Source organism: Acanthochromis polyacanthus, chromosome 23 (genome assembly GCF_021347895.1).
Source record: "Acanthochromis polyacanthus isolate Apoly-LR-REF ecotype Palm Island chromosome 23, KAUST_Apoly_ChrSc, whole genome shotgun sequence".
Classification (NCBI taxonomy): Eukaryota; Metazoa; Chordata; class Actinopteri; family Pomacentridae; genus Acanthochromis; species Acanthochromis polyacanthus.
Genome location: NC_067135.1, coordinates 12,755,131 through 12,779,444, shown reverse-complemented (window position 1 = coordinate 12,779,444; position 24,314 = coordinate 12,755,131). Strand labels below are relative to the sequence as shown.

General features: G+C 39.6%; 2 protein-coding genes across 3 annotated transcripts in view; both read left to right on the top strand.

Moving 5' to 3' along the window:
• LOC110967752 (proliferation and apoptosis adaptor protein 15) overlaps positions 1–19,175 on the top strand; it is an 81,256-nt gene extending 62,081 nt beyond the window's left edge. For both annotated transcript variants that reach the window (XM_051943809.1, XM_022217450.2), the window contains exons 2-4: positions 8,575–8,749; positions 8,855–9,010; positions 10,700–19,175. In XM_051943809.1, coding sequence (XP_051799769.1) covers positions 8,578–8,749; positions 8,855–9,010; positions 10,700–10,764 — 393 coding nt within the window. In that variant the 5' untranslated portion in view covers positions 8,575–8,577 and the 3' untranslated portion in view covers positions 10,765–19,175. The remainder of the gene's footprint in view (positions 1–8,574; positions 8,750–8,854; positions 9,011–10,699) is intronic.
• A 90-nt stretch (positions 19,176–19,265) lies between these two features.
• Positions 19,266–22,907, top strand: LOC110946082 (sterile alpha motif domain-containing protein 9-like). Its single transcript, XM_051943800.1, has one exon. The coding sequence runs from the start codon at positions 21,826–21,828 to the stop codon at positions 22,795–22,797; it is 972 nt and encodes a 323-aa protein (XP_051799760.1). The 5' UTR covers positions 19,266–21,825; the 3' UTR covers positions 22,798–22,907.
• Positions 22,908–24,314: the final 1,407 nt, after the last annotated feature.

The following is a 24,314-nucleotide window of genomic DNA, read 5'->3' as shown; positions in this document are numbered from 1 at the left end:
AGTGCTTTCGTTTGCCATTGTATCACTGCTGTGTTGGTCATTTTGGAACATACCTGCTGTTGTACCTAACAAAAGGAAGTGTTTCCATAATTCAAATAGACCAAAAATCTGTGACTATCAAGTGTGAAATGGAAAATTTTATGAAATGCCTTCACATGAATTGTGCAAAAATGTAAATAGTTGTGTGGGTTTTTTTTTTTTTTGAATGTCAATCATCCTAGTGTGGGGGCTTTTATTCTGAAAGAGGTGGGGAGGGTGTGAGATGAGGTAAAATGGTTTGGGAGGGGGGTCTTTACCCTGTCGCTAGGTAACAGTCTCCAGGCCTAAAGGCAAAGCCAGGCCTGGTCTCCATAGCAACGTCATTGGTGTGGAGGGTGAATGGAGTTTTGGTGGTTGTGGTGTATATGTGTGTGTTTGTGTCTGAGCAAAGACAAACACTCAGCAGGTTGAGCATCAGTGCAATTGAAAATGGAAAAAGAATGGGGGATTATAGGGTGTGTATTCGAAAATAAAGTAATGGATTTGATCTCTAAGTGCACGAGGACTCAGCAGATACCGTCGCAGCTTTCAGACCAAGGTCTTCTCCATTTGTGGCTGACATTATCTTATCTGTGCGCACTGTAGAAAATATACATCGACCGCTGCTGTGTCTACTTCATTCAGTGCGTGCATGTTGCTGCGCATTTTATGAAACCCCTTGAAGTCAGATTTTGTAGAAAAAGGCACGAGAAGGAAAACAAAAGCAAGAAAATAAGGCGGCAAAATGAGAGAAAAGCAGAGGGAAAACAGTGGGTCGTGCCTGGATGGAGAATGGCCTGATTGCACAATGTAAATCTGCAGTCTATAGGAGCTGGGGGTGGGGGGGCTCACTGTTTAGTCATGGAGTGGAAGGAGACTGCCTGGCTTCCATTTACACATCTATGAAAGTCTTGCAGCTTCAAAACTACTAAATCAGTGCAAAAATAATTCAAACTTTAAACATTGAAAAGAATAATAGTGAGAGATGGTATGTGCAAACATTTGCTGCCAAAATGCACCATAAGCTGCAAATCAAAGTGTCATTCCTGTTTCTTTTTCAAACTGCAATGAAAACACTCTTTCCCATGTGAAGCTCAGCTGCTTAGACTTCCTTTGTAGCTTAAGGTAGAATTGTATCTTTCCTTTTCTTCAGTGTTGAGATGCAGCAATGTGGCTATAGCTAATCACCAAACACACTGAAGCCAAAACAAGGTGCAGCTTCTTTCTTTAATTCAAGGAAAACTTGTGTTGCCTTGCAGCTATAAATGTCTCCATATAGGATAAGAGAGGCTGTGTCTCTCAATATGACTGAGCTGCAGGGCTTCCTTTGCACACTATTTTCAAAGTTACAGTTTGGATAATTGCACAGTCCTACTGAGAGGGGAATCGTCTTTACTGAATCCTGTTAAGCCCCGTCTACTGGATAGTTTTAGACCACTTCCTCATGTGCTCCTTCAAGTTGTTTGCTTGCCTCCAATAAGCTTGGAGTTTATTTATTCAGCTGCTGGTCATAGCTTCATTTTCAACTGTCTGATATAGGAGTGATATTGATCTCTAGGTGTTTCATAAAATGTTTGACTCCAACAGGAAAAGATATAGCCCTATAGCCAGTAGTTGTTGAGCTCTGCCAAATGCCTAAATCTGTCCAAAATGTGTAAAACTGAGGAAAAAAAGTAATTTCAAACAAAACATGAACACCTCTATTTCCACATTTCTCTTGCAGTTTCATCAAAACTTGAAATTTACCGCACATCTCTCTCTTGTCACTAATAAATATCCATATTTAACCCAACACACATCCAGTATTAGTAGAATATATTTGAGTTCAGCCTGCAATTACAGAAGTAACTCCATTTTTATTTTCTACACTGCTTCTTTTCCATAAAACTTGCTTTGGTTTCAAGTTTGAAGCTATTTGCAGATCTCTTGAACAATTTAATATATAGCAAAATTATATGCAGTGAATAAGCCGTTTTTAATTTCAGTGGCAAGTCTTTCTGTCACGTACACACACACTCACACAGAGGCATCAGAGACAGAGGAACAAGCAGACAAAAGCATGTTTGTGTTCATGAGAATGTGAAGCACAGTGGGTCTCTATGTATGGAAGCAGTGTCAGGCTCGTCCCAGAGAGACCAGGGAGGAGGGGGGCTGTAGTTGGAGGGGATTTCAGACTCTCTTCCTTAGAGCACGACTAAAACATTGCAGATAATTCAAAAAATGCCTCTTTCTTGCCTGCTCCCACATTTTTACGGAGCGCTTTGCAAAATATTATTGCATGTAGTCAAATACTTTCAAAGAAGCAGGTACTTGTCAGTGGCAGCAAATAGATTTTTTTTTTTTTGTGGTGTTCAAGTGCCTCAATGAAGATTTATTTTGCAATAGTCAGCCATACAAAAGAGATGATTTCACCAACTGTGGTATTTAAATGTACCCGCTGTCAGGCAACAGTGAGCCTCAATGGTGCTGCTCAGGAAGTGTTGTTATCCTTAGTTAACATTGTGCGGTTGTGGACTGCAAATAAACCAGTATTAATCATCTAGCAGCAGAAATAAATGCCAAGATCAGCTACACTACCATTCAAAAGTTTAGAATCGCATAGAAATGTCCTTATTTTTGAAAGAAAAGCATTTTTCCAATGAAGAGGACATTAAATTCATCATAAATACAGTCTAGACATTGTTTTTGTGGTGAATGACTATTCTAGCTGGAAACAATTGATTTTTAATGGAATATCTCATGCATGGGTTAGATTTGTGATATATTAAAATCATGGGAATGACTCCTAAAAAAATATCTGGTGAATAAAAATGCAGTAAGGAGATGAATAGCTAATAAGCCGTGGTGTCCATTTCTGTAGCTTCCAGTGTCATAGTGTTATTCTTCTTACAGTGATGTCAAGAGACAAAGGCAGAAATTCTAAACTAATTTAACAGCAACAGATTAACCAATTACCGAAACTGTTGCAGGATCATTTTCAGTTGATTACTCATCAGTTGATGTATTAATGGTGTCTGCTCTAACTTGTGGAAATGGTTTCGGCACTTTTCAGTGTTTCTCTTGCAGCTTGGCAAAGTATTGCTTTGTGTCCATACATGGATATAAAGTTATAATGAAAATGAAAGAGTTCAAGCTGAAATTTGATAAAGCATGGCCCGGAGCATATTTTCAATAGAAGCATCCTTAATTCATGGTTGGGAAAGAGTTAAAGGCAGCAGGGAGAGGGAGCAATGTGAAGGAGGTGGTGGGACAGAACGACTAAACGTAGCCACTCCATCCATTGTTGGTTGTTTTTTTCCCTTTCTCCTTTAAAAGTACACAAAAGCAGCGCCAGTCCATTGTGGTGTAAAACAGAGAGCAGGCAGGGCGACCTGGGTCGAGAGAGGAGGCTCACACACACACACACACACACACACACACACACACACACACACACACACACACACACACACACACACACACACACACACACACATTCTTTCAGTCAGCCTCTCTACATGATGGACACAATTCACAGGCTCATGAGTCGACACGTACAAGCGCACACACACTTACATGCAAACGTGCACACGCAATTCTCAAACTTGCAGTTGGACACACACACACACACGGACACACACACACACACACACTATTCAGACCCTGGTTGCATTCAGTGGAGTTAAGGTGCATATCCCTGCTCTCTCCCACGCACAGCTTTGTGTTGATTGAGCAAGTTGTTCTGGTTAGGAAGGAGATGAATGTGACATTTAAGACTGAATAACACACACACACACTCTTGTGCTCTCTCTCTCACACACACATATGCATAGTAAAAGCGCTCTGTCATCATTGTGCTCTCACCCTGAGGCTGAGATCGTGGTTCAGACAACCAAGCCAAATGCCACCATTAGCCATTAGAGCACAGACAAACAAATCTGACCTTAAATCAGCCTCTGGGACCATCATATTCGCCGGCTTATCTGGTGTTCTGCATTGTCCGATATGTCACATGCTAATTTGAAGACTTTATCAATAGGACATTTTGCACCTATTCACCATTTTTTTAAAAATATTTCTAGTGGATTCCAAATTAAACTTAACTGGATTTATGAATGAATATTGGGTCGTGCAGTTTACCTCCATTGCAGTTTTGTCATCTTTCAGGGAGAAATGATTGCAAGCTCAATGTCTGCTGCTGAGCTATACAGCATCAGCTCCTATGCCCCTGTGAAAAAGCTAAGACGATTAAGTGAAGATAGTATGGCTGCACAGTGGGATGCTCAGGCTTTAGCGTTCCCAGCTGCCGCTACAGTGAATAGGGGCCCTCTGGTGGTAGCAGCAGGTAGCGGTGGCTCTGTTATATAGGTCACAGCGCTCATCACAGAGCTCTTCTGGGCTTTCTGTACGGCATGTTTATCTGTGATGAGACTGAAGGGATCAGAGGCAGACAGAGCTTCGTGCCAGTGCCCATGATGCACTGCACAGAGCGGCAGCTTCTCGCCAGCTGCATGGATGCCAGAGACCGGGGGGTTGGGTCTGCTGCATGTGACAAATAGACTAAATAAACATTCTATGTTTGATAGGACGTTATGTCGGAGGAAGCTTATAAGGGATTTGGTCCTGCTGCTAATTGTATCGCTCCCTGAAGTTGCTGAAGTGTCCCCAAGTAAGACGCTGGACGCCATCCAGCTGAAATGCAGCTGTTTTTGGTGACCTTAATCATCTCCACAAAGCTAATCTGCTGGCTCATTAAACTCACTACAGGCTGTAGAAATCTCACCAGGTCTCTGGAAATCCTGAGGCAAACATTTGATTGGTTGAAAATATTGGAAGCCTATTGTCTCAGCCCTGTTCAGACAACTTTTACTCTTTTAATTCTTGACTGTTCTGTCTCTGTATCATTTAGTACCTGTTAGTATCAAATAACCAAATACTGCTTTGTCCATAAGTTCTTCTGCAATAATTCTCTCACCTCTGACTGTTGCAATTTTTAATATATATATTTTTTGAGTTGAAACAAATAAAGCGTTCGCTTAGTTTCTCAATAGAAAATAGTCTCTCCTTTCGATCAAACCTCCCACAATTTTTGAGGCAAAATGGTGAAAAAGGTATGATTGTAATCTGAACAGCTTTGGGTTATATGCAGCATGATTCTGCAAAGTGGTGTGGGACTTTTGTGCTTTCTTTCAACTTTTCTTAGAATAATAATTCATCTAAATATAAATAAGAAATTAGTAGTTGCAAATCAAGGAAAATGTTTTAATATTCTTATTTCCAGCCCACATATATTCACTTCAGAGCGATACGAAAATGAGCAAAGAATCACGTTTTCAAAGTAGAATGACATTTTTTGCTTTACCGCTGACTTCAGTGGTTGATCTACAGCCACTCACATCGGAGTTCTTGTTCCTTTCACCCTCTTCACAATGCTCAAATGAACATCACACCTACAGTAACGCAAACATCTTCACATAGAAGTGCATTTCAGTAGCTTGACCCAGATATTTTAACTAACAAGATACGAGCTGAAATGTGAGCTGTGAAAACCTGCATTTGCATCGTGATGCATTTTCTTTGCTTCTTCTAAACTGACACAGCTGAACAGAGCAGACGGCTTCACAACATGTCTGAATCACTGTGTCTGTTTTCTGTCTCTGTTTCGCTCTGGGGTTTTTTTGTCTTTTTTTTTTCTCACTGGCTGCCTACTTCTGAACAGCAGCTCTCATGCCAACACACACACACTCCTACACGCTCTCACACAGCACACACACACAACCAAATTCTTCATGTTTGTGAGGATAACCTAAACCATGCGATCCTGATCTTTAGCCACTGGATGCCTGTGGACTGACTCTTCCAACCACGGTTCCCATTTCAGGTCATAATCTGAGAACTCGGACGGCCCTGTTTACTCAAAGAAGTTAAAGGCAGTACTTTGTGTGGCAAAATGTTCCCCATTCGAACTGTGCTGAAGGACAATGAAGATGTGACATGTGGAAATCCATGGTCACGGGTAACGGAACTGCAGAGATCTATTTGAATGTTTTGGTTGGTGGAGCGTGTGGTTTGAATATGCAAAAACATGCATGTGGACAGACGGGAATAAAATTGAACCATACCATTAGCTAGTGCATACTAAATATACGTTATTGTATATTGTTGCACATCAAGAATTTGTTGTCTTGCTGTGCAGGAGTGTCTTTGGATATTTACCACAACTGACTATAATCTGAGTATGTATGATATATGAATAGTAATATTTTACGCATATTCTTTTCAGAGCTTAAAGTGTAAAAACGCGTCTTTCTTTATATGATCTCGGCTAACTAAATTTTAATTCAGACGTTGGGTAGCTGAATGTTATAGAAACGGTTCTGATGACATTAAACTTTTGAGCTCCATCCATTTTTCTGAGCATATTTGCTCGTGGCACATTTGTACTCACTGTGGGCACATTTCTTACCACAGTGGTAAGTCCAGCACCTCTATGGAAACAGCACAACCATGGAGAGAAAAAGACAGAACTCAAAATGTATTTTGTGCAGCTTGTCAAGTGTAAATGCCATAAAGCCTAGTAAGTTTCTTTTTAAGAGAATTAAAATACCTGGATTGAATTGTGGCTCTGCATGCTGTAGATATTTGACGAATAGTTTTAATTTGTTACTATTCTTGTTTCCTCTCTGTTCTGCTGGTCATAGTTGAGTCGGTTATCCCTTCCCAGTTGGGCTACAGAGCACAGGCTTTTGTTTTGACATAGTCTTCTTACAGCAAACAATCTATTTTTCTAAAAATTTTAAACGAAACAAGGGATTTTGATGAAATATCACAATGTTAAGGTTTGCTTTGGTTAAGATTTCAAACCAAACGGCTCATCACTGATTCAAAAACTAGAAGAAAGTTCAAAATTCAACAGCTGATTTTTACAGTTTCTTCTCTGATGAATGGTGTAAATTTAGGTTTACAAAAACAAAATATATCCTTTGAAATCTCTGAGCAGGTTTTGGGGTTTAGATGGGTTAAAGTCGAGCATGGTTTCTGTGTACCTCTCTGGGTGGAGGTGTTTTAATTTTTAACGTGGAGACCAGGGATTATTGTGGCACTAAAAACTCAGTCTATGGTCTTGTAAACTGTGGCTACATCCACTTTATGTTTTCATAATAAAATGCATTACTTCACTGTGTGTCTTCTTGGCATCCAAACTACTTTTCAGGAATCTCAAAACAGAGATTTTTGAAAGTGCAGCCGAGTTCAGAGGGCTCAAATAAAAACGTATGGGTGCACATAAAGGCTGAATTTTTCTGACTGATAATGTAAACATTGGTGATTAAAAAGACACTCACAAAAAACACAACCTAACACATAAAATAAGCCACATTTGACAAAGATTTTTGCTCCAAAATTGTTTTCCTCGGTAATTTCATAAGAGGGAGCGCCACAACAGTTTGCTCTTTCTGCAACTAATTACTGTGTTTTTCTTCATTGGCACACAAATTTGTCAGTCAACTTTCTTTTAGTGAATACTTGTCAGTATATGTGGACAGTTAGTTTAAAAGATGATACTGATGTTGTTCTACATTTTTCCACCTGTACACAGATTTTATCAAAGACACCAAGGCCTTAATCATCTTTCAACACTTTCCTATCACATCCGTGCCACTCAGCCCTAGTGTTTTTTTGTTTGTTTTGGTTTTTGTAAGACTTTGAAGATGTTGGAAGCAGCAGGTGTTATCTAATGTTACTCAAACAGGAGTATGCATATTTGGCAAACTAGTGAGTATTTACTGTGGCAAGATGGTGTATGTGGGATTGCTCCAAAATAAACTACAATGCCCATGTGTTCTGTTGAAAGAACATGCTACCCACTGCCATAGTATTACTCACTCGTGTGTTTGTAATAGTATTTGAAAAACAGTGGAGCTGCTTGGATCCATAATCAATTTTTGCTGCTGTGATTCATTTTTGATTGTGGCGTTGTCATGGCAATCGTTGATAAGGAATTCTGAAAGATCAGTCCTCTTTTTCTATCAGTTTTAGCACAATGAACAGCAATATAAAGAATGAAGCCTCTCAGTATCTTTGAACCCCCAGTAGTTTTTGGCTTTCAGATCCAACTATTCTACCTGCTTTTATAGTCTCTAATTTCGATAAGTGGTGTAATTTTAGTGCTGGTGCGATTCGGTGTTCATAGGGTTAAGGTTCAAGCCAGTGTTGCGTCCTGCTTTTTTTGTTATGTTCTGTCTCTGCTCAATATCCCTTTTCACTCTTCTATTAAAAACAAAACCTGGCAACAAATGAACTTACAAAAGAAGTAGATTTTCTGTCTTTTCCAGCCCACTCTGATGGTATGTTATGGTCATTAGCTACGATTTCCTACCTGTTTTCCATTGTGGACTCTGGGAAGTAGGTGGGCTGCTGCACACTGAGCAGTTTAACAACATTGGGATGGTTTCAGTCGCCGTTCTCTCCTCCTCCCCTGTAGTTTCTGTTACCTCACTCTGACATCTTTTTATGTTTAAGCTTAATTTGTATTCCACCTATCTAAACGTTTTCTCCTCTCTCTCTGCCTCTGAACAGACCATGGCGGAGTACAGCTCTCTGCTCAGCGACCTGTCTGAAAACATCACCAACGAGGACTTGGAGCAGCTCAAATCGGCCTGCAAGGAAGACATCCCCGAGGACCAGAGCAACAACATCACCTCCTCCAAGGAGTGGTTCAGCTACCTGGAGAAGAACGACAAGCTGGCTCAGGGTGAGATGCACCAATTCAGTCATACAGTTTTTCCATTTATGGCTGTGTTCCTTTTTACTTGGCCTTAATTGATGAAGAAACTCTCTAACAATGCCTAACATGCAGATAACCTGTCATACATCGAGCACATCTTTGAGATTTCACGGCGACCGGACCTGCTGACGAGGGTGATCGAGTACCGTACCACCGTGCTCAAGATTTCTGAGGATGACGAGATCGACACCAAGCTCACACGCATCCCCTCGGCCAAGAAATACAAAGGTAACACCCTCTATTTAGAACTGCAGGCATGAGGTTCATTTTATCTTGACAAACACCTGAAAGAAGTAGCTTTGATTGGCCTCCTGGTCTGTCAAATCTAGTCATGTTTTGCCCTCTAGTGGTTAAACAAAAAACTACCTCCTATATTTCAGGGGTTCTCAACCTTTAAGGACTCCTTTTCATTGAGAAAGCAGAAAGAGGTGTAATAATACAATGTTAAGAGCTCACTAAGAGGTAAAAACTATTGTATTTTTATGTTGCATTAATTGTAATCTGCAGTTGTAATGTTCCAGTCTAATTACCAATAAAATCACCACTAAAGCCTGGATGGATTCTGAGGCTAACATCAATATTTGAGAGTTAAAATACAGGCAATGATTAGTGATCTAATAGCCGTTGATTTATTCCTTTGTCCTCCTTTCTCGGCTCTTGAATCCTAAATTTGGAAAGTGTGAAAGTTGACTTTGTCTTTTATCTGATTATTATTTAAGATTGATTGAATTAATCGATAATGTGTGAAGAAACAGAGAGGGGTCATGTTGCAATAAAATGTGCTTTCCCCTTCTGTTTTTTTGTAGCTCAGTTTGGTTCACAGGGGAAATTCAGCCTTGTAGTCAGTCGATTTAGTACAACATAAAAACACAGGTGCAGCGGGCAAATAAAAAACTCAATTTCTCTGCTATTAAGTCATTAAAAGCTTGTTTGACTCGGCTCTCAGCTCAGAACTTCACCGCCTTTTGCTCTTATTGCTGTGTCCATCTTTAGCCATTATGTAACCCTGCCTGTACTTTTACTTTTCTTTTACTGAGTGATGTCTTTTTTCCTACTATATCATATTCATATATTTTGCTTTATTTGCCTCCTGTCATTTAAGGCTGCTTGTGTTCCGTCTTTGTGTTTTATCTTTCAAACTCTGGAGAGTACTTTGTGCATCTCACATGAAAAGGACTCCATAAATATCAGAATTTTTAACCCAAGGTTAAAAAATGAAAAATACAAGCATACATCATTCTCACTCCAAGAAAAGACTGAATGCTGATGATTTTATTTGACTAAAAAGAAGGAATTGAATAAAGTTTCTCTCTTGTACTGTGGACGGACCTGTTCATATTGCGCTCAGAGCTCTGTGTCAAGCTTTTAACAAAGATGAATGTATGTCTTTTGTATTACATTAATAGTTTTCATTTAAAAAAAAAAACAAATACTTGTATAACTTTTTGATTTTGTAAAGACAGCAGCCCTTTCAAAGCAGCTGCTTCACCAGTTGAAGCCTTAGGAAATGTTGCTGAAGAAGTAACTTGAACTGGCAGTTTGAATCCCATGAAGAAGTGGTCGAGTAAAACTTTGCTCAAAGTAAAAGTTATTCCAAGAAGATGTAACTGCTGAATGTCAATACATTGATGGGTAAAGCAAGAAAAATGCAGGCTGTAAAAGTGATCAAAAGTTGGGTTTGATGATATTTTTCTAGGTTCCAACTTTCTTCAAGTTGCATGCCAGATATTTTGAGCTTTGGCTAACATAACAGATTTTTAGTGGGAGAAGGAGCTACAGCTAATAATGTTACATACTGGCTTTCACTCATTGTTTAAAACTTGTTTCTTATGATCTCTCTGTCTCTCCACCCCACCCCTGTCTTTCTAACACCCCACCCCAAATCCTCCCCTGTGGTTTAAAAAAAAAAACACACAGACATCATCCGCCAGCCCTCTGAAGATGAGATCATCAAATTGGCCCCGCCCCCTAAAAAAGTGTGAAGTCGCTATCGCCAGCTCTGATCTTTGCACCTTGATTTCTTCACTCCTGGCACTCCAATCAACCGACCACCCATTTCTGACCAACCCCGTCACTCCTCCGCCTCACCCCTCTCACACACACTCTCCCCCACCCCCACCGTCAGCCACCGACAAAGCAACCAATCAGATCGTAGCGATGCAGCCTCTTCCCAAGCGGAGGGGACATGGGAGCTGCAGAAAAAAAAAAAGACATGACGAGAAGAAATCTGGAGACGGACCGACAGTTTGTGTGTGAGGGGAGAGAGAGAGCCAAAGTCTACCCTCGATTCAGAGTGGGTCACTTCAGAATGAGTGTAATCTGTGATACTGTGTTTATGCAGCCATCCGTGTGTGTGTGTGCGCATGTCAGTAAAGGTTGTCCAATCCACCCATGAGGAAGCAGAAGTTCTAAACCCTGCCTCCAACACTAAACACCAAAACTAATTGGCAAATTTTTATTTTTCAGAAATTCTGAAAAAGCTCGTGGAAGCAATTAGGACGTGTAGACATGTACAGTGAAACATAACTATGACTAACACAATTCAACCGCATTTAAATGTTTCTTATTTTTCACTTGAGCATGCAAAATATCAAAACTAATCATCTGCAAACTATTAAACTACTGTCTGGACATAAAATGAAACTAAAATATGTAAATACATATTTTGCATTATCAAAACTATTTTAAAAACTAAGCCGCAGCTGAAGTTATTACATATGTAGTAAAAAGAAATGAAACTAACTAAATCTGACACATTTCCATGATTCATTCCTGTGACAGAGCTTGGTTTAGTGTGTATCTGCATAATTGTCCAGGCGTTCTTGTAATGTGAAAGGAATAGTTGTGATGCCACACTCATGTCAGAAGGTTAGCGTTAGCATAAAGACTGGAGACACGAGGGAGAAAAGCTAGCATGGCTTCTTTTTGGGTTCTGATTTTTGTACAAGTTACATGGATGAGATCCTGCAGAGTTTCTCTGGTTTCTTCCCACAGCTCAAAAACATGCATGGCTGGTTAACTGGGTTTTAATTTGGCTCTAGGTGTAAGTTTAAGCCTGCACACTTGAGTGTCTTTTTGTGTTAATCCTTTCATACGCAGCGTGGGTCAGGAGATACCCATTTTCCATTGGATTTGAGTCACTTTTGACCTATGTTGTGCATCAAAGGATTACCTGTGATGGACTGGTGACCTATTGCCCAGTATCAGCTGGGTTAGTGTCCAGCCTTGCGACCTTCTACAGGATAAAACAGGTACAGCTGATGGATGTATGGCTCCTGTAGAGATGCTGGTAATTGGATTTTGTTACCTTTTGGCAGAGTCCGGCTAGCCGTTTTCCTCTGTTTCTAGTCTTTATGAATACATACTGCTGGCTGTATCTTTGTATTTATTGCACAGACGTGAGTGTTATCACTTTTCTCATCCAACTCTAGGAAAGAACTTTCCCCAAATGTCTGTTATTTCAAATCTCAGATAGTTAATTATAGCTGCCAGTTTCCTTGAGGTATTAGAAAGTCAAACTTAAAGGACAGGACAGTCACTGTTCCTCAGCTAGAGGTTCTCGACGACTATATCATGTTTCAAGAGGAGAAACATTTTAGTGACAGATACTTAATGTTGATTTTCATAGAAAAAGCCAATATTTGCCTTTAGCTCATAGTCAAAGCAAGAGTTTAGAGAAAATATTTAGATAGGAAAGCTATAACAGTTATTTCTATATTATGGAAGCTCTTTGACCATAGTTTTATCTGGGGGACCAGTTAGTGTGGAGGTCTTTTGTATGAGCTGGTTAGAGATGTAAATATACAAATAATATATATTACAAAAAACTATAGTTGAAATAATATATTGAGATTATGCTCCATTGACCTTACTCTGCGAGTGCAAATTTTCCCCATAATTTCGTCAAATCTGAAACTTGTCAGTGTCTCTCTGTGAACAAATTGGCGTAAAAATTAAACTCTGAACTAGAGAATACTAAAAAGTATATTTTCAAAGAATATGTTGGATCTCATATGTTCTGTGTGAAGCTGTTGTGTAAAAGATGACTGCTAAATTTTAAAAAACTTTTTTAAATTATTCCCCTGTTGCCATTTCATTTATTGCACAGAAAATAACTGACCATTGTGTGTTTGTCTTTGAATGAAGGACACGTAAATGTCTCTAGGGGAAAACAAATGCAGATCAAAGTGCCAGATGGGAAATGACGTCAGAAAGAAAAAAAGATAAGACATCCTTTAATAAACTGTACATAAAGTAGATTGTGACAATGATCTCTAATGCACATGACGGCTCATAACCTGCTGACTATGCCATTCCCGCCATGCACCAACACAATAGCTAGCAAGACTGTTGAAACTAAACTATAATAATTGCTCTTTTGAACACTGTGTATCTTAATTCCCCGCGACGAAGCCTTAGCAGACTTAGTGTTTACCCCGAAATTTTTTCAGAACTGTGAGAGATTGTGTGTGAAGCGGAGACGGGCGCCGCCACACACGCCGAGTCAATCAAAACGCCTCTCACTTTTCAAGAGAGTGATGCTACTTTTACTCAGAAATTTGCTAAGGACTTCAGTGTTGGTGTGTACAGAATGTCTGTGGTCCGTTTCCCACCTGTCTTTGTTGTCTTCAAAGCTGTAGGTTCAAAACAATGAGGCAACCGCATAAAAATCTATCAGTGTATGACTAGTTATCTAACCCAGCCCTGCTCCATCCCTCACCACCACGCTCCACTCCGACCCCAGTGCCAATGAGCAAGACTTTCATTTCGATCACAGCTTTTGTGGTCTGTTTTTTTTTCTTTTGTATTGCTCGACGTATATCGTAGTGTTGGACTGATTTGTATCCTATGCATTTATGTCTGTAGGAAAACTCTGCACTGTAACATATCCTCCCAACAAACCGCTTAATCTAAAGAAATCAGCTCTTTTATTGTGACAAGTCAGGGTGTTTGACAAGATCCTTGTGTTCTTGTGTCGACTTTGCATGTGCTGGACGGAGCGGCACTTGATAAGAGGAACTGGAAGTGTGCCACTTCAGGAAAGAATAAAAGTGCTTGTTATCCAGTGTTAATTGTTTGAAACTGGGGAAAAACTTTTAGACCAACTATACTGTACAACTTGTTCTGCTCTTCTGCAAACAAAGTCTTAACATTAAATAGTCCTTTAATGCCTGCGATTGTATGTGGAGGTCTGCAAACACTGGACATCTTTGCATAAAGCATCCAATCAATGAAGGCCAGATCAAGCTTTTTATAGTGCTGTTAAAGGAACAGTCCACTCTTAAATACTTTAACACTGTTTTTCTTTATATATTAAACTTGAAGTACATTTTGCATGTCGGGTTTGAACCAACCACAGCTCACCACCAGTTGGTACTTAACAGAAATATGTCAAAATGTACAGGATTGACTGACAGGAAAATGGGCACACATGTTCATGGTCACCAGGAGAGGACTCCTGATATTATTGGTGATCCCCTGACTTTTAGCCTTTTGAGTAAAGTATCTTGGATGGATTGAAATGAAATTAGAGCTTTGCGGCTCACTCAGGATGAACTGAAATAACTTCAGGGACTCCTCTGACTTTTCATCTTGTGCCAACATCTGATCCCGTGCTTTTTTGCTCCTGTTGTTCCACAATATTTACCAGTTTTTTGCCCTTAGAACTAAGACGAAGGGCTTCTTTTAAACGCTTTGTTTATGTAGTGTTGCAGTAAATTTACAAGAAGCTGATTCCTAAAGAGTCTCAGAAAGTAGACGTAAACTGGGCAAGACACCATCACTCTGACTTGTAAATCTGGTTTCTGTGGGGGTCTGCAAACTTCAGGCTCAGCAAAAACTAGAAATATCTCGTTATACGCACTGGTCTTCACATACAACAGTGTCAAAGTATTTCTGGGAGGATTTTTCCCTCGGTGTCCAGATGCATCCACGCTTGGCCAAACCCCAAGTGAAGCGGTGACTGCCCTCCTAAAGCTTCAGCCTAATGAACAAAAAGTGGGACCACTGCATCCATCACAGAGCTGAACAAGAGCTTTTTGTCAGGCAAAGGGAGGTAGTTGTACTTACTGCTATGACCTGAGGGTAACGGTCTTTCCCACTGTTAAAAGGGATGCGATTATTGGCCATAAATGTTGGATTGCCACCCACCGATTCCCACGAAGAGCTTTTGTAATCTTTCAAACCAAAACCCAGGCTTTTCTTTGCAGATCTTCGCACGCGTTTCCACTATTGTACAAAATATTAGCGAGGGAGGATTAGGGCCATGCGATTTAATTTCAATTTTTCTTTGAAGTGTATTTTGAATAGCTACTTGTGAATTTAGATGTATGTGACCGAGTGACTTTTTTTTTTTTTTTGCTCTCTTTCAGAATTTTAAGACTCACATTAGCAATGGTGTGGTAGTTTATTAGTAGTTTGAAAGTAAGTAGTTTAACAAAAATCCAACTGCCTGATGTTTTAGATGCTTCAGTTAAAACAATCAATTAGGGCGTTCACTGTCGGCATTATAATCTGGCTGTGCTTTGCCCTTTCTCCAATTTTTGTTTTTCCTGTTTCTGCTTATTCGTCTACTTCCACGTGGCACAGCTCCTTGGCAGATTATGTTTGGCTCGGCTTAGCTTTTTCCTCTGTAGCCATTGGCACATAATATATCAACATATCAGTCACAAATGATGTCAAATTTGGATTTCCATGTACCAAGTACATATCAACTTAGTAAATGCTGCAAAAGTGTAAGCCTACTAAAATGCATCCGTATTTATGGTGAATACATAATTCTAACCAATACATGAGTATCAGTGAAGTAGGTAGTGAAGAGGCAGACATCGTGTGAAGGTATTCAACATGTAATATGAATTAAAGTCAATTAAATTCACTCAACAAATAACATTTTCCCTTAAGGATGAGACTGTGTTTTTTTTCATTTTATTAGGTTGTAAATATGTATTTTGAATATGTATCACTGTGTTTGTTTTTAAATTGATTAATTTATTTAATGCCTATATATTGTTGTTTCTACGCATCCTGATTTCGTTCTACTAACTGGAAACAAATCAAGGGGATGAAAACATTGTGCTTAGTTGAGAAGACCATGCGTCGACACTTTTCTAATTCACGTTATTCTCTTCATTTATTGTTTTGCTGTTTCAGCTTTGGTTGATGGTTTTTACAAAAAAAAGCAACAAAAAAAGTGATATTCATTTAATTGTATTTACTGATATGTAACATTATGTTTTACTGTGTCGTATTTGATCAGATGTGTCGTGGTCACTGCTTGTAAAACGATTTTATTCAGAGAGTTTCCAAATCATGACAAAAGATACGAAGCAGTCACAAATCATAATCTGCCATTTTGTTCGTAAGAGACGTGTTGTCACTTGCATGTTGCACCAAGAGCGGGAAATGTAAAGAGGATCAAGTGTTGGGTAGGTGCATGTACAAATTTAAGAAATGTTGATGCCGAATTCATGGAAGCCAGTCTGATGACAACAGTAATGGAACAAACAAAACAGACTTCAGTTTCACCTGAAGATTTTTTTTCAACCAGAATGTCCATTTTCTAATTATACTGATAGAAAAACTAGTTTGTGTGGAAAAACGGGCAACTGACAACAGTCATTGGAACAATGGAGCGCTAAAGTGTTCGATATTAAATAAATAAATTAGGAATTATTAAATGTAATTCTCATGTGAATAAATAGGCTAAAATAATAGTTTGAGAAATGTTGTTTGACAAAGATCATTTAGCCATCAAATTTAACCAGTTAGCTCATGTTTGCTGGAGCAAAAACAATGTAGAAGTGGCTGTTCTAAATAAAAGGAGAACATGGACTCAGAACTAACCTTTAATGCAGCCTGACAAGGTTCCACAGCAACCTGTCTGTCCAGCTGTAGAGCTCACAGCAGTGTGTGGTCGGTTAACCAAGATGTAGCTAACACTGCTAAATAACGTGTACTTAGTAAGCTAAGCAGGTAGCGTGAGCAGCCTTGGTTAGCTAAATAAGAGAAGTGGTTAGTTACTGTGCCTGTGACGGTGTTTATTTACAGCTTCTAGTCAGTTCAGTCACAATTATTTTGGTTTTTGCTTGAGTTAAAAAAAAACAGCAAACCAGATAAATCCTATAGCAGTTATTGGTGACAGACAACTTGATTAGCTTATTAGCTAATTTGTGTCACATGGCTGTTGGTGGAAGCGGAGTCACTAAAGGAGGGCAGACTTTTGTTTGTTGCGGAATCAGATTTTTAATTAGTTTTTTTTCTGGCATTTTTGAAAAAAAAAATAATGGATGTTGACGACAATTAGTTTTAGGCTTAGATTTGGTTGAGTTTTATTTAAGGGCTGTTGGAAAGTTGAAAATCTGATTTATTTGTTCTACTGCTCTGATAAATGATGTAATTTTGGCATTTTTTGAAGACAAACATGCCTGTTGTTCAGAGGGTTAAAGGCTATTTTAAAGTAAACATCCCTCTAATGAAACCCCAAAAACTTGAATAGGAATCAAGAAATGACATCATATAATAAGGCTGACTTTGTAGTTATTACTTTACAGTTTATTGGTGCATGTTTTATATATTTTACGCAATGTTTTATTGTTTTTATCTGACAGTGTACTGTTTATCTATTCAATATTTAACACTTGAGGCTCCATACTTTTAGTTGCTACTTTTGTGCTTGAAGTTAGTGAATGGCTAAAGGGTTTATGGGTGAAGTGATGGAGTGAGAAGGTAAATAAACGAGTGCTGGTTAGAGTAGTGAGGAATAGTTTTGAGATTTGTAGCTGTTAGTTGTTTTTAAGTAAGAGGTGCGAGCAAAGCAAAGTGTGTTGGTTCATACTTTGGTGTGTGAAGACGTCCACTTCTAGTTTCAGTTCATCATATTGAATGTGTCGGGACGTGCGCGAGAATGCTGTACAATGTTGAGATGCATTTCTTATAAGGTGTGTCGCAGTCAGAAATGCTGAATGTTCGGTCAGTTGCATCACGTAAAGTTGTGTAGCAACGCTTTTTCTTTTCCAGCTTTTAAGCACCACAGGAAGACTGCGAGTTGAGAATTCCTCAAGCTTTTTAACCACCCGTACTTCCACTTCTCTCACGCTGCACAGCAAAAGTAGTTTATTCTTTACATTGTGACGGAAGAAGTTTACATTTCATGCACATAAAAGCAAGCTTTCACAACGCAGCTAAACGTGCCAACTTGACTGAGTTGCGAGCTGCTGGGGTGAACGAACTTGAAATCATGACATGCTTGACATTTAGCGATTTCTCCTGATGTTTGTGGTGAACAATCTTGATTTGACATGGTCACTTTTATGTCTGCGGCTAGATCAGAGGTTCTCTGACGGGTGCGTGTGTGTTTAGCAGATTTCAAGGGTTATTTTGAAGTGATGTTTTCTCATTGCTAATCTGATCATTGTAACTGGAGTGGTGTGATCTGTGGCTGTAGGTAGAGGTTTGATATAAGGCTATAAAAACATTCCTGTGGTGTGGTTTTGTGGGCATCTAACAACTGGATTTAGAATGGAAGGATTTGTAGGTTAGAGGTGGTTTTTGCAGAGGCGTGAACAGTCTAATCATGTGTCAGTATTCTACAAATTTTAGTACGAGTGATGGTGGATACATCTGTGGTTGAAACATTAACCTTCAAGTAGCAGACAGTTTTGCCGAAATGCATTTGTGGGGCTTTGAGTTGAAGTTTTCAGCTGCTAACTTGACTATTGACAGTTTTGTTCCATTAGTACAGATGTGAAGCCTTCAGAGCAACTTGGAAGAGAACTATAAATGTAAACCTTTTAATTTATGTAACGTTGCTGAGTTGAAGCCACTGAGAGTCGCCCTGTGTGTCACTGCCTCGACAGCCAGTCAGTGGGATGTTATTTCTCGTAATCTGCTCGTCTGTTATGTCGTAAAGTGCATAGTTCTCCAGTGGTGTAGCAAGTGGCAGGTGTGGTTCATTCATGGAGTCAATCGAGCCCATCGTGTCAGACGAGACTTAACGCTCTTAAAAAAATGTGGTCACGTAGGTTAGATGTGCACGCAGTTGAATTCGATTTGAGGAAGCGATCCAGTTCTGTCCCGGTGACACTGCTCAACAATGCAGCGAGGCGTGCCGGTACATCCATGATGTTTTTGCATTCAGCTCACACCCTGTTGGACGCCATGGGCTCAACGCTGTTAGAAACTTTTGCTAAAGGTTTTCCTCTCATGGGGCAAGAAGTACTTAAGGATTTATTTTGCAATGACTGCACCAAAATATGATACGATAGTACTCAAACAAATAGAACGGTGTGGCTTTTTGTCATGATTTAAATGAGACTGAACTGAAATTATGCCAGTTTGTCATTGTGCTAAAATGAATATAAATATTATATATTAAAATATATTTGCTAACCAATGCTGTGTGGCCTGAAGTTTTTTTGGTGGGGGGTGTGTGAAAATTAAAACAACTGACGATAAAATGGGTAAGAAATCTGGAGCAGTGTAACTAAGTACAAATTTGTAATCCTTAGTTTTCTACTTAACTACATCTCAGTGGTAAACATTGTATTGTTCACTCCACTACACTTATTGTAATAATTTAGATGTTTTATGCAATATGTGGTCTCCAGTGAATAGAAGCATCACATAGTTTGAAATCTGTAACTTTAAACAAATAAAAACATGTTCAGTACTGCAGACATCTTTTCTCACTTTCAGAATGGTTCACTTTCAAGTATTTGCTTTTAATTGTCCATAAAAGGGAAATACTGTACTTGTCAACTTGAGAGGTGATTCAAAATGTAATTGTTTGACATTCATACATTACACTTTAGTGTATTTAAAAGACAACATGCCATCAAACCTGTTGGCAGTTTGTAGCTCAGAGGTCATGATGTATTGTTTCATCATGGCGTTGATGTTTTTACTCCTCAAAATGAAACTTAGCAACCATAAACTATTCAGTCTCTATCAGTATCAGATTGAATCCGAAGCGGTGCAGCCTGACTGACAGGTTTCTGTAACCGCTGGAATAAACGGAGTAGGTGAACAGAGGCATTGTTAGGTTTCATTGTGAGGATGAAAGACAATTTAAAATGCTATGATGACCATTAAAATGGTGATTTTTCATTTTGTCACGACTCGTATGGATTTTGACTTTTGTTTTTTTCCAGTTGAGTTACAACGAATGTTTATCGTAAATTACTTGCATGGCCTCTTGTTGCCAATCTTCACAAGTGAAATGAACGATTTCCTGGAAATCCTTTAAAGCATTTCTCGTAAACGATACTGCTGCAAGACAATAAGAGACGATGGTGAAACGCATCCTAAATCCCTCCCTTTTGTGCCCCTATATGACTCCTATAGGCTAAACATACTCAACGTTTTGACATCCTACAGGTTGATGGAATTCTACCCTCGTAGCTTGGGTGTAGCTCGGGGCTATAAAAACTCCAACTACCTTTCAGTTAGTTACTGATGCATTACACGAAGACATCAGAGACGTGCGCATCGTAAGAAAAAGGTAAGAGATCTTTTCTTTTCACTAGTGTTGTAAGTCTCTGTCTTTACACAAGCTGTGGCTTACACATCCCAGTGTTTGCAGCAGGAAAGAGTCCCCTCACAGCGATCAGCGGTCTAGATGGATGTTGTGATTGTGCATCACATTGAGATCGTGTGTTCATTGTTTGAGATAGAAGACAAACTACTTCTCTCATTTCTCTCATATGAAGTTGTTTATTTTCTACTATCAGTGTCTCAAAATATCTTGTACAAGGACTTCTTCTGTTTGGAACAGCCTCCCAGAAAAAGATGAAGTCTGATATGAACACATTTTATACAGCATGATGCAATTGGCCATAGAACATATATATATATATACTTTATCTGTAATTTGTAGAATCTTGTGATGCATGACAGGAATTCACACGAGACTTGGAATGTGAATTTTCCATCCAAGCAGTGATATTGATTACTCATTCATACAGTCTGCCGTTTGTTTTTTGCTACTTTCCTTCCTGACTTTGACTGCTGCAGCTGTGTTGTTTTAAGCCTGTATTTTATTGTAAAGTTGTCATATTGGTTTAAGCTTACAGCTGTGTGGCCCTCTTTAAGACATGAGTCAACCCACTTAGTGCTTTGAATGATGTTTTTATGCTCAGTTTTCTCTTTGATTGTTTAATACTGCAGGGTTGCAGCATGCCAGAAGTTAATGTGTGTGCAGTACATTCTTTTAGTAGAATGTACAATTTCTATTTATAGTCGGATCTTCTCATACGTGAATAATTTGCTTGTAGTATTGATAAATCTGTTAATTTTTTTGATTTCACATATACATTTTTTTTTTCAACTTTCCCTCCTGATTCAGTAATCCTGACTATGATTAAGTTTAGTGAAGCCAGATAACAAAAAGATACCTTGGATATGTTGAGCCTGCTGCCTCTGTTCTATACAGGTATAGGCATGAGTGTGAGAGATCAGGACCTTCTATTGCTGCTAAGATTCTCTGAGAAGTCATTTGGCATGGAAATGTTGCCGATTTCTCACAACAGTTCTTGTTTTTACCTCATGTCTTTTGTGAATTTGTCAGATAAGAATGCAGTTATAAAAAGAGTAGTTAATGGGCTGTGTTTGACTCAATGTTTCATACTCGTTCTGAACAGCAGAAGTATGTAGAGTTCAGCTGTACTGAAATGAAAAGAGAAGCAAACAGATAATGGTGGTGGAGCCCTGAAGGACTACAGGCGATATGAAAACACCTCAACTGTGAAGGAAAATTTACTCCCTCTCCCCCTACTGAGGTATTCCTTGTGGCTGCTAGCTGACATCATCCTAAATTATGTTCAGACAGGCAGACACTGTAGGAGGAAGTTATGCTGGGATTCTCTATGGTCAAGGTTTGATATTGTCGATTCTGACAGGAATCTTTGCTCTGAACGAGTAAAAATGGATTTTCACCATATGGGACCTTTAAGATCTGTTTTGCTTTTAGAAAAGTCCAAAGTCGCTAATTTCTTTCTTCTACTTCTGTTTTTAGCATTTCTCAAGGTCCCATCTGAGAGTCCCAGATGGCAAACGGACCAGCCCTGTCCACTGCTAGAGGTGGGGCAAAATATGTGTGGAATGAAATCGGAGATTCCCTCTCGTTGTTGGATGTTGTGCATCCAAATCAGTTTGAAGGGCAGTCATTGGATCCCACACTCATTGAGCAGACAGAGGTCAACTTTTACAGAGGGGCCCCACCTAAGTGGTTAAACTTTCACATTAGTGAAGTGGAAGCGAAAGCCAATAGAGCTCCTTTCATTAAACGAGATGGATATGACACACTGAAGGATAAAATTCAGAAAAGTAGAAAACTCCCTGGAATATCCATTGTGAAGCTATTCCACCAGCCAGGATGTGGGGGAACTACAATGGCCATGCAGTTGTTGTGGGACTTCCGAAAAACCTTCAGGTGTGCTGTCCTGACCGGCTCACTCTCAGACATCACAGATGTAGCAACGCAGGTGGTGAGCCTTTTCACAGCAGGCAGTCGAGGCCATCAGAACACTGTTCTTCTGTTAGTGAATGACGAGCAGAAATTAGAAGATCTCCAAGAGTCCATAATGAAAACAATTGCTGAACAGGAAATAGTTACCCGTATGCCTGTGGTGACTTTACTCAGCTGCGTGAGAAAAGATGTAGTTCTACAGAATGACCAAGTCGTCCTGAAGACAGAGCTCTCCGATACAGAGAAGCAAAAATTTAATGAGAAGATGGAGGAGCTCAAAAAAAGTACGGTCAAAAATACAACCAGTTACACGGCTTTAGCATCATGCAAACTAACTTCTCTCAAGCCTACATCAAGAAAGCATGCACAGTGTTCAGAACAGTCCGAAAAGCAAAACGACCACGGAAGAACCAGCTTGCTGCCTTCCTCTCCCTGCTCAACGCTTACGTTCCAGGTTCATATCTCCTCGAATCTCAGTGCCTGGACTTCCTCAAACATGAAGATGACGGTTCACTGGATGATCAAATGGAGCCTTTTAGTAACCTCATGATTACCTTCCAACAAGATGAAAGATCAGAAAAAAAAGTCCGCATGGTTCACCCTGCATTAGCCAAGCACTATACAGAACTGTTGTCAGAGGGAGGTGTGACCAGAAGTGACACAGCAAGAAACTTCTTGAACAATTTTTGCAGAAACGAAGTTCCCTCATTTTTGCTTGGTTTTGTCAAAGACATGCTGACAAAAAGAGAAATGAATGAAAAAGAAAAAGAGGAAAAGTTTTCCAGACTGATTCTAGATATTGCAAAAGAGGTGAAGAACAATGACAAGAGGAAGAACAATGCCCAGAGTGCCTCAGTTTTGAAGGTCGCATCAAAGAAATTTGATCAAAACCCACTTTTTCCACAAGCTCTTGCTCGTTTCTCTTACATTGAGCAGAAAAACTACAATCTAGCAGAAATGTGGGCAAAAAGAGCAAAGGAAAGATCCCAGAAATTCATTTGTTGCTGATACACTGGGCCAAGTCCATAAGAACCACCTGAAGAACCACCTCAAGAACTGGAAGTCCACTGCCACACCAAGACAAATTTTGCAACTGGCCAAAAAGGCCATTGAAGCTTTCAAACATGAAGAACAACTTGCCAAAGAGGAACAAGGAGAAGACATGAGAGGAGATGGGGCAGCAAATATCTCGTATGTTTTTAACTCCAGAGGGCAGTTTGGTTACTTGCAGGTCTGCGTTCTTCTGTATGACCTACTGGTCCCTCATAATGGACTTTGGAGAAGTGTTCTCACTAAGGAGGAGTCAATGTGCAATGTCCTGGACGCACTTGGAGACAACAAACTCTACAGATTTAATGATCTCATTAACAGCCTTCGAGATGAGGTTGAAAGAAAAGGTGATTTTTTTGAGAAGTATCTGACTTACTCAAAGATCAACATGGAGAAAGATGACCCTGACTACATTTCTAGGGACACTGATGAGTGCTACAGGAAGTATGTTGGAGACTCAACACCAAGTCATATCCATCCAAATGCCGCTATACTCATCCAGAAGCTTAAACAAAGCCTGCCTGACAGGAGACACGTGGAACTACTGTCGTATCTCGTCAGAGACTACACTGAATCAGAGCTTAAAGAGGCAACTACAAGGTGGAAAAGAAGCAGTTCAAGCACAGATTCAGTCAACAACATGCTGGCTGACTTTAGACAGAAAATTCCCCTGAGCCGAATGGATGCCCCTGAGCTACACATGTTAGCCCTCCTCTTGTGCTGGCCTGAAAATGAAGACAGACGTGTCATTGATCTGAACCAGCTGATTGACCTGATGCACAACTCCTATGAAGATGTGTATAAGAAGTACTTTCGGTCAAGGTACCTTCTCCCTCTGTTTTTCATTGGACAAGGTCAAGATCTGAACAGAATTGTTCACAGAGAACAATTGATGCAAAGTGAGGAAACACCAAATGGAAGCAATGTCTGGAGCAATGAGAGTATTTTCAGAAACCCCAGCGTCCAGGAACGCCTAGTTAGAGTTGAAGGAGTGGTACGAAACTACAGAGTGTATGC

Coding starts and splice junctions, on each gene's coding strand:
- LOC110946082 (XM_051943800.1), top strand. CDS start 21,826: ATGGCAAACGGACCAGCCCTGTCCACTGCTAGAGGTGGGGCAAAATAT.